Below are 10,412 nucleotides of genomic sequence, written 5' to 3'. Positions count from 1 at the left end.
CATTTCTTTTTCTAACACGTCCACTCATATCTCAATTCCAATTCAGTACAGGGAAAAAATCAATTCAGTACAGAAAATACAACAACAAAACAACAGTTTATCATGAAAAAGCTGTTTCTCAAAGTTCTTGTTTTGATTTATCAATACTGAATTTATTCTGGAAATCTTTTCCATAACTCATAAAAACCATTTTGTCAGTGCTTTTTTGTTTTAAATACATAAAATATTTATTTCAGTTGCAGAGTTTCAGTAAAAAATCGGTCTTGCTGAGTCTGAATGAAAAAATTAATAATCCCTTTATTTTAAACAAACAAAAAAAGAATACAAAAGCAGCAAAAACTAGTTCAGTTTAACTTTAATTACAAGTATTAAACAATGGCGACTACACGTGAGAGGGAACAACAAAGAGACCAAAAAGCTATGTACTCACGTTAAAATGACGAACACGGAACGAATAACAGCGACGTTTCGACCTAAGGGTCTTCTTCAGGCACAAAAACACAAAAGTACACACACAAAAAAGAAGAAGAAAGACAATAGAACAGATAAAGAGGAGAATAACTGACAAAACAACTGCACTGCACAAACCAACAAATGACAAAGACAGAGAAGCAAGGGAAGCTACTCGAGGGGAAGCCAACAATAACACAGGCAAGAAAAAGTTAGCGTTGAAAAGCGGCAGTTTTGAGGTCTGAGACCAAACAAAATGTGTGTGGGGGGGGGGGGGGGGGGGGGGGGGGATGAATGGGAACGAAATGTTAATTCCATCGGGGCAGGTAGTGCCGAGGGATGATATGATGTGGGACTCCCTGAGTTTGCGCTCGAAGGAGTCGCCACGTACTTGCCACAGAGCCATGACTCTGACATGATCAAGTGAATGTTAATTACAAGAACAGTTTAACTTTAATTACAAGACACTGTTCATTTGACATTCAGAGTACAGGGCAAAGTTCCAGTACATATAGTGATATAAACTCTGTGTTTTTGTGTGTGCTAAAACCAAAGGACACCTGATCCTCTGAAAATGAACTCAGAATAACCCATAGTCTTACCACTCAAAGGCCTTGCGACCTCTCTTCTTGAAGAAAGAGTCCCAGTATTCAGGGGAGGTAAACTCTGTGTGGCTTCTTGGAAGCAGGTCCATGCTGAAGAGTGACTGCTGTTTTTACTCTGCACACACAGAATAAAAGCAAAAACTACTGCATGATCAAAACAACAACAACAGGTGTTGAATTGTCCTTCATAGTTCATATCGATGTCATCGTGGAATTTTGGCGTAACTTGGTTGTTCGCGGTTTTGATGTTTTTGAGCTTAACTCTTAAAGGCTTAAGACTTAATAAATCATTCTCCATGAAAAATATTCTCTTAAATATGATTGACAATGCATGCAAGATTTAACATTCTTTTAGCTTTCTATCCACACCAGGAATGAATATAATTTATAAACACTTATAAATATAAACTGTTTTGTCCTTAAAAGCTGCTTAAAAGGAGTGTTCGCCAAAAATCCACGGTGATTTCGATATGTTTTCTTGTTGCTAAAACAACAATTATCCCTTTTAGTTTTATAACATTACTGTACGTTTTTCAGGTTACATCAAGTCGTGACTTTCTGCTCATACATGTTTCAAACAACACTAAGCGGAAGGTGGCATTCTACACTACTCGTCATAAAAAAAACTGTACAGATGCGTTTGAGGGCAGATCTTTCTGATGAGGCTGTTTTAGTGTTTATCGTAAAACCAATTATATGACTGGAAAGGCCGTTTATTCCCCTAACCTATTTAGCAAACAGATTGAGTTTACATGACGTAGTGTCAATACAGTGGAACCTACAACACCGACACCCCCCAAAATCAAATTCACAAAATCAAGGTTCCTGCGTTAAAATTGACAAAAAATCAGAACTGCTAAAACAGAACATGTTTAGCATGTCCTTAGACAGAACAATCAAATCTGCATCCAAATCAGTCAGTTTTGTTCACATATCTTGGCTAACATGGACGCTATGGCATGCTGAGCGGTGTAGGTGTCAATCCTCTCAGCAGGCATAAAAGGCAGTTTTTGAAGCCGTTTTAGCGGGTAATGATCGACAAAAAAAGGTACATTTGAGTAACTCGCTAACGCATTGCCTTCAAACTTTCGGAGATTTGTGCTAACGGAATTTCAAGTCATTTGAGACATTAGGTCTGCTGTTATTTGTCATGTCAGAAAAAGTTCTTAAATTGACGATAGGTTTTTGCTGATTCATCGAAAAAATATAATTTCTTGAATTCTTCAAGAACAATGACAAATGCGCCACATACTCAAATTTCATGTACATATTTGATAAGACATGGGTGGTATGAGGATTTCAACGCGAAAGTAGTTTTTAAGAAGTTAACTTATTCAGAGCGCTGAGCGCAAATGTCGGCCTACGCCTAGCAAAGCTCACTGCCGACACGCTTAACTGATCAATGGCTCTTGAAAAAGCATTTTCCAAGAATTTTTGTGTGCGTTTAAACAAGTGAGCTGTGAACAGCCATTGTTAAAACTGTATCAAATTTAAGGGTAAATTGAAGCTTTCATTTTTCTAAATGCATGCTAATTTAAATTTTTTTCTGTTCAATCGGACAGGGTACATCTTTATTTTTAACACTCTTTCTGGTATGTTGCATAACAGCAGAACTAATATCTCAAATGACTTGAGATTTTGTGAGTAGTTTACGACATGTGTTAGCATAAATCTCCGAAAGTTTGAAGGCAATGCATTTTGCGAGTACTCAAATGTACCATTTTTTGTCTCATTACCTGCTAAAACGGCTTCAAAAACTGCCTTTTATGCCTGCTGAGAGGATTGACACCTACACCACTCAGCATGCCATAGCCTCCATGTTAGACAAGATATGTGAACAAAACTGACTGATTTGGATGCAGATTTGATTGTTCTGTAAGGACATGCTAAACATGTTTCGATTTAGTTGTTCTCAATTTTTGTTGATTTTATCGCGGGAACCTTGATTTTGCAAATTTGATTTTGGGGGGTGTCTGTGTTGTAGGTTCCACTGTATTGACACTACGTACATCATGTAAACTCAATCTGTTTTCTGAACAAGGTAGGGGAATTAATGGTCTTTTCAGTGCACTAGTGATATACTTGGTTTTACAATCAACAGCCTCATCAGAAAGATCTGCCCTCAAACGCATCTGTATAGTTTTTTTATGACGAGTAGTGTATGTTCAATATAATACAATTGAACCTGCCATGGCTACAATCCTCTTGATTGCGACCACCAGCCTATATCATATTATGAGCACCCCAAAAGAATTAACTCCAAGTGCTTTTTTCTATGTAAATTCATTTTTCCATAACGACCACCAGTAACAACCACTTTTGATCGGTCCCTTGGGTGGTCATTTTAGACATGTTCGACAATGAAAAACAAAAAATCCCACAATGTTTCTTCTCATGAGCACAATCAACATTCAAAAGGAAAATTATGTGGCCCAAATCATTAAACCTGTGTCCTGTTGCGTTTGAAAAAACACACTAATTTAGTCCCTAATTAATTCATATGATCTCTTGCAAAAATAAATCAATTGAGGACTGCCTTTCGCCGTAGAAATCCACTCGTGCAAAAACATGAGTGAACGTACGTGGGAGAACAAAAAAAGAAGAAGAAGGAAGGAATGTGTGTACAAATACATACATGATGCATTCTTCTTATTCGTATTGCAGGAATCCCTATACAGGGCAATCATCCTCACTAGTTGGAAAGATAAAGTGGAAATAAAAACATGGTGGGTCGGTAGGCGAGCTACTGTTTTTTCAGTTTTTTTCGATGGCCCTAGGAGTTTTCTTTTAGGCCCTGAGCTGTGGGGCTAGCATACCATTACCACCCAGTGCTACAAGCATAATTAGCATACATGATACATGTTCGTATGTTAGTGAAGCCTGCTGACAGAATTAATAATAATAATATTAGAGATATTAATAAGGAAAGTAGACCACCGGGAAAACGATGTCAAGCGGATGAACCGCTCAAATGTCGACAAGATACACTGCTTAGTGTTAAATCTGAAAGAGTTTACTTAAAAGTGCTCACCACGGGCTGGCAAATTGATTTAAGTTCCAGATAGTCTGCATTTGTTGTTAGCTGTTACCTGGCCTTCCTCATGTCATGGACACATGCTCCTCAAATTTCTTGTGGGTAGCTTCCCTTTGCAATCATCGATTTACCGGATACTAAAAGAATTAGCACAAGCTACTGAGAAATCTGCTATTAGACTACTTTTTGCGAAAGTTCTTTCTTGTTTTGCATGTATTCATATTGCCAGTTACACCAAAGAAGCTTTTAACAAATCTTAAAGTAACCTTTTTTCTAGAAGCCATAAGATTATCAACTTGCAATATATATATATATATATTCTTTCATTTTCATTACTTTATTGTCCCATCGCTGGGAAATTCGGGTCGCTTCCTCCCAGTGGAAAGCTAGCAGCAACGGAGTCGCGCTACCCAGGTGTCTGCGTGTTTAGGTGTATTCAGCCACCTGCACTTATGGCAGAATGACCAAGGTCTTTTACGTGCCATTGTGATGACACGGGGGTGGGACATGGCTTCCGTCTCTGGGTCTGCACATAAAGTTGACCCGTGTCCGTCCCGGCCCGAATTCGATCCTGCGACCTTCCGATCACAAGTCCAGTGCTCTACCAACTGAGCTACGCTGGTGTCTGTCTGTCTGTCTGTCTGTCTGTCCGCGATGCACGGCCAAAGTTCTCGATGGATCTGCTTCAAATTTGGTGGGCATATTCAGGTAGACCCCGGACACAACCTGGTCGATGAGAATTTTCAACACGTGCTCTCAGCGCGCAGCGCTGAACCGATTTTGGTTTTTCTGTAGATCCACTACATCCATTCCCAGTAACTCTTCCTTATCTTCTGCAGTGTTGTGCGTTTATCTCCCTTCCTTCGTGTGGCGTCAATCCATATTCCCGTTACTACGTTACTATTTTTAGAAGGTCACTGCACTGTCCAGAACGCTTTCCTTGCACCCGTAAGTTGTCCTCACTGTAAAAGTGCAAAGGTCGAATCAATTTATAGCCACGCGAAAAATACACTGTCATCTATCTCTATATATTTATAGATATAGATATCGTGTGTGTGTGAGTGTGTGTGTGTGTGTGTGTGTGTGTGTGTGTGTGTGTGTGTGTGTGTGTGGGCAACACCTGTGGATTGTAGAGTTCTGTTTGTGATGTGGTCTGGCGGCTTTGGTATGTTTGTATGTTCTGGCCTTCCTTTGAGAAGCCATAACAGATTATAAAGGGCTTAGAGATAAGCCTCTAAATTTCTCAAACCTGTTTGAGTGATCTTCGCCTCCATAGGTGATTGTGGTGATTCGGCACTCGGTTACATTCGGCGGTGTCGACAGGGATGGGACTCGACATGATATGTTCAGGAATGGCATTATGGCCACTGAATCATATTCCTGCTGTTCCCATTCCACGAATCTGGACTAAGCTTGGCGGGTCCATGTTTCGGAACTTTGGGGACAAAGTTCATTCAAACGGGGGCGGGTGTGACAGGGAGACTACCGTCGCCCTTTACAGCAGACTCTGCAGAGTTGTTCGCCTTACAAGTTGTGAGCTATTTAATTATAGCTCGCAAGGCAACACCTGTGGATTGTAGAGTTCTGTTTGTGATATCGTAAATATTCGGCATCAAATTTGGTGGGCATATTCAGGTGGACCCCGGGCACAAACTCCCGGCGAAGCCGGGTATTCCTCTAGTATAATATATAGCTGTAACAATGAATTGAAAGTGTTAAAATTTTTCAAACGTTAGCAATAAGCTTTAACATTTGATAGCGTAACTTTCATTTGCTTCACAACCTTGAAATAACTCTAGACAGGCACCACGGACGCACACACACACACACACCCTCACCCACCCACCCAAACACCCACACACCCAGACTGAGTTGTGGGCTACCGTGCATGCATATGCAAGAGGCAGAGAGAGAGAGAGAGAGAGAGAGAGAGAGAGAGAGAGAGAGAGAGAGAGAGAGAGAGAGAAGAGAGAGAGAGAGAGAGAGAGAGAGAGAGAGAGAGAGAGAGAGAGAGAGAGAGAGAGAGAGAGAGAGATCAAATCAAATCAACGAGGGTTGTGGCATAAGCAATACAAACGAGCTTCTTTTCAACCAGCCCTCGCCGGGAGAGGGACTACTCTAATCTTATATACATAAATCGATGATTGCAAAGGGATGTTAAGCTACCCACACAAAAATTGAGGAGCATATGTGTCCATGAAGAAGGCCAGAGAGAGAGAGAGAGAGAGAGAGAGAGAGAGAGAGAGAGAGAGAGAGAGAGAGAGAGAGAGAGAGAGAGAGAGAACAAACAAACGAACAAACACACTTTTATTAATCAAGGATGGAGACTTTATGGTGACGCCTAAGTCTTACAATCTGTCCCTGCTAAATCTAAGACGTAAATATGGAGACACTGAAAAACAAGAAGAGCAAACGCTCGATCGAGTCACTTTCGCAGTTCTGAATATTATATGAGGCATCAGATGGACAGGAAGAAATTGCTATTCACAACACAATGAGTCACGTTCACATAAAATTTGAGCCCGGTCACTTTTATAGTTTCCGAGAAAAGCCCAACGTTAAGTTGTGTGTTGCCGAACAGAAAAGGCTAGTTATCTCCCTTGTTTTTCTGATAACGTTCGTAAAAGGCTTCAGATGTAAATACTTTGATGTAAAGAATAATCCTACAAAGTTTCAATCACATCCGATGAACTTTGTCAAAGATATAAAATGTCTAATTTTTCCTTTGACGCTGACCTGTGACCTTGAAAAAGGTCAAAGGTCAACGAAACCATCGTTAAAGTGTAGAGGTCATTGGAGGTCACGACTAAACAAAATATGAGCCCGATCGCTTTGATAGTTTCCGAGAAAAGTCCAACGTTAAGGTGGTGTCTACGGACGGCCGGCCGGCCGGACAGACTAACACTGACCGATTACATAGAGTCACTTTTTCTCAAGTGACTCAAAAAGGACTATCGTAAACCAACACGTAAAAATTATTATAAATGTCAACGCTAATCAGTTGCAAACTACTACATTACCTACAAGTACATGAATATCTAATAAATAAAAAAACATTGAAAATTACATGTCAATATAATGCAAAGGGAAAAGAAAAATCAACACCACTCAAACACACACATACGCCCACACAATTCAAAACACACACAGACACCCACACCATCATCATCCCCATCGTCGTTGTTGCCATCGCCGTCGTCATCCTCATTTTGCAAAACAAAATATAATAGGTTATGATAGCGATACGTTTTTGCTTCAGGTGATTATATAAAATAGGAACAGCTTCAGAATGTCACTGAGCATGACAACAGATATTTGCGAAGTTGCGATTTATAGTGTTTTATCGTGCTTGATCTCTTTATCTCACATGGCAGCGAATTCCAAATTGTTGAGCCTGAAAACGCTAAACTGGTTTTATATAAATCAATACATGTAGGGCAGTGGGTAGTGGGTAAATTAATGTGTTTGAGCCATACCCGTCTGTTGCTTTTTGAAATAATGTAAGCTGAGCAACAACCCTCTGACCTCACTTACAGTGAAGCCAGGATCCTAATTCGAAACAGGCAAAATTCCACCTTCTAAAAGAAAAACAACGGATACAATCCACACGAAGATGTCCTCCATCCACTTACTCATCAAGACCATTGTCTTCCTCCTCCGGACAGGCCACTGCGGACTGAACAGCCACCTAAAAAGGATCGGCATCAGTCAGTCAGCCCTGTGCGACTGTGAAGGGCAGACCAGACATCGGAGCACAAAATTCCTGCAGACCTGCCAACTCCGCTGCAGTGAGAGGAAGTAAGTCTGGCCCACGGGAACAACGCTGGACACCAAGACGTGGGGCAGCTCATAGGACCTCAGACTGACAGCCCACTTTGTCAACATCACGGGCCAACGAATTTAGACACAACCATCATCGAACGCTGAAGAAGAAATAATGATTGCATGTACGCTACTGTGGTTTTTGTTGTTGTTTGCACGTTAACATTAAAACTGCCTTATTAAACAATAATTGATCTTTGAGGGATAAAAAATTGTAGACTTCGTAGCAAAAATTTGTTGATGTGTGCGGACCCGGCATAAGTTTAGCTGCATGACGGTGATGAGAATTTACTTTTTTCAAGTGAACGTTGCTCCAACGTGGAGGTATAATTCAGACGAGTTAAAATTTGACTAAAATAAAACAACTTAATTGCTGAGGTACCTGTGTTATGCTTTAATTCTGAGAGAAAGAATAGATTTTTAGACAAAGTTTTTGTAACACGATGGTTTTTTAATTGCTCAATCGGTGACTCATTTAAACTGAGTTGAAAAATCAGAGGAGCCAGTTGATGTTTTTGTCATGTAGTTAGTAATCATCATGCATTGTGTTTTGCCAGGATGTACAATCATTGAGTTTTGTTGACACCAATCAGATATGTTGTTCAAACTCGTTTGAAGAGAGGTTTCAATAGTCTGTAAACTTTTACCGAACGTGTAAAGTCGTCTGTGAAAAGGTCATTAACAATTACCGTCTTGTCCGATTTATTGATAAATGCAAAATAAAAGTGGGCCTAAAACTGTTCCTTTTGGGATGTCGTGCTTTACCCTCAAAAGAGAGAGAGAGAGAGAGAGAGAGAGAGAGAGAGAGAGAGAGAGAGAGAGAGAGAGAGAGAGAGAGAGACAGAGAGAGAGAGAGAGAGAGAGAGAGAGAGGGGTAGACAAACAGAAGACCACTTTTTTGTGGTTTCAGTCAACACATGTATCTGCTTGCCAGCAAAGTAATTTGGTATAAAAGCCAACAATGATCTTGAGTGTCACATCTCATTTAATCCCTGTGCATTCTTACTTGTCAATCACCAGCACACAACAATTCTGATTATCATTCTTAACACAACAAATATATGTAACTCACTCTAAACATTACCCAAACAACAACAATAATTTGTATGGCACCTTTGCAAACAATACACTTGGCACATACGGTACTAAAAAAAAAATAACAAAAATAAATAACAAAACAAAACACCTCACAATAAATAAATGAACAAATGAACAAATAAATAAATAAATAAATAAACATGTACAAATAAAAATGTGTATATAAATAAATAAAACAAATAACACAAAAAGAATCTTCTACAGATCAACAGGGAAAAAAAATCAGCTGCTGTGTTTCCATTTTAAACTGTTCATACTTTCATTTCATTTTCATGCAGTTTTGTCTGAAAATCAATTGTTTTCCAATATAGAAGAGAAATGTACCAAGAAACTAGATAAGACGATGTAATACATAATTAATAATTGACAAGAAATACAAATGAAAAAAACTGTTAAAAAATAACATGTATTGTACCGTAAGTTCATGTAACTACAGTTTCTTGTTGTAAAAAATAAAAAATAAAAAAAGAGAAAAAAAGAAAGGCAGGCAGAGAGAGAGAAAATGTTTAAGCAATGGTGCATGTGAATGTGATCTTGCCATAACCACAAAATAAACAAATACATCAATAAAGCACTAAAAAAAAACTTTCTTTTTCAGTGTCATGATGTATCAGCTGCATCTGGGTAGACACTTCAAGTATGAGGTTCTATATATGTAAATCATAAATGTCTCCTTAAAAATGTCTCACAAATATAAATGGTGAATGCTGACATCTGAAATGACAACACAACAATCAATCAGGTGTGCAAAAAACAAAATGTCAAAACCAGATTACACAAACGTGCAACAAACAGTACAAAAAGATTGCAACTGTGCAATCAGATTACAGTGGTACCTGTAAAATGAGGACGCTTCAAAGAGAGGACACTTCCCAAGAAATGACACCATACGTCTATACACCTTCAAATACGGGGTCGTTTGCTCCAGAACCAGAATGTCTTTATGCCAGAACAAAAAATTAGCACAGGCATTCATTTTAAGAACGTTTTAACCTGCATGACTGAAACTCTGAGTATTTATTTTCTGTTTTAAAAAAAAACAATGTAGAACTTTTATTGAGCCTGAGAGTCTACTTCGGGAAGACTTCGCGGAGGCTACTGAAAATCAGTGCCAAAGCTTTGTGAAGTAGAACTCGCGAAGTCAAGCTTTGCCCAATTAATTCAAATCTCCTCAAACTTTATTTTGTTTTTGACGTAAGAGATCTCAAATGAGCTCACTCTGGAAGAGGGGAAAGTCAAAAAGAGACGTCTTGGTTTTTAAAGTCTGTGAAATTTCTCTTTAAAAGGGGAAGGGAAGGGGAGAGAGATCCTCTGTAACGCCCAATGAGAGAGGTTTGACGTTATTGTGGGTTCATGGCAGCGTTGACCCACAGACGGATGTGAAATCGCTCTGCCTCTCTGGC

At 39.3% G+C, this 10,412-nt stretch overlaps 2 protein-coding genes across 2 annotated transcripts in view; both read right to left on the bottom strand.

Annotated features, from left to right (window-relative positions):
• The window catches only part of LOC138949180 (eEF1A lysine and N-terminal methyltransferase-like), a 52,887-nt gene extending 48,691 nt beyond the window's left edge, over positions 1–4,196 (bottom strand). The window contains exons 1-2 of the mRNA XM_070320954.1: positions 4,087–4,196; positions 1,053–1,170 (exon numbers count right to left, since the gene is read on the bottom strand). Of these exons, the coding sequence (XP_070177055.1) occupies positions 1,053–1,144 (92 nt within the window). The 5' untranslated portion in view covers positions 1,145–1,170; positions 4,087–4,196. The remainder of the gene's footprint in view (positions 1–1,052; positions 1,171–4,086) is intronic.
• Positions 4,197–8,878: 4,682 nt separating this feature from the next.
• Positions 8,879–10,412, bottom strand: part of LOC138949150 (dipeptidyl peptidase 2-like) — a 57,625-nt gene continuing 56,091 nt past the window's right edge. The window contains exon 12 of the mRNA XM_070320913.1: positions 8,879–10,412. This exon is cut by the window's right edge and continues 37 nt beyond it. Coding sequence (XP_070177014.1) covers positions 10,350–10,412 — 63 coding nt within the window. The 3' untranslated portion in view covers positions 8,879–10,349.

Source organism: Littorina saxatilis, linkage group LG15 (assembly GCF_037325665.1).
Source record: "Littorina saxatilis isolate snail1 linkage group LG15, US_GU_Lsax_2.0, whole genome shotgun sequence".
Taxonomy (NCBI): Eukaryota; Metazoa; Mollusca; class Gastropoda; order Littorinimorpha; family Littorinidae; genus Littorina; species Littorina saxatilis.
The sequence above is the reverse complement of the archived record's forward strand: the minus strand, read 5'-3'. Positions and strand labels throughout refer to the sequence as shown.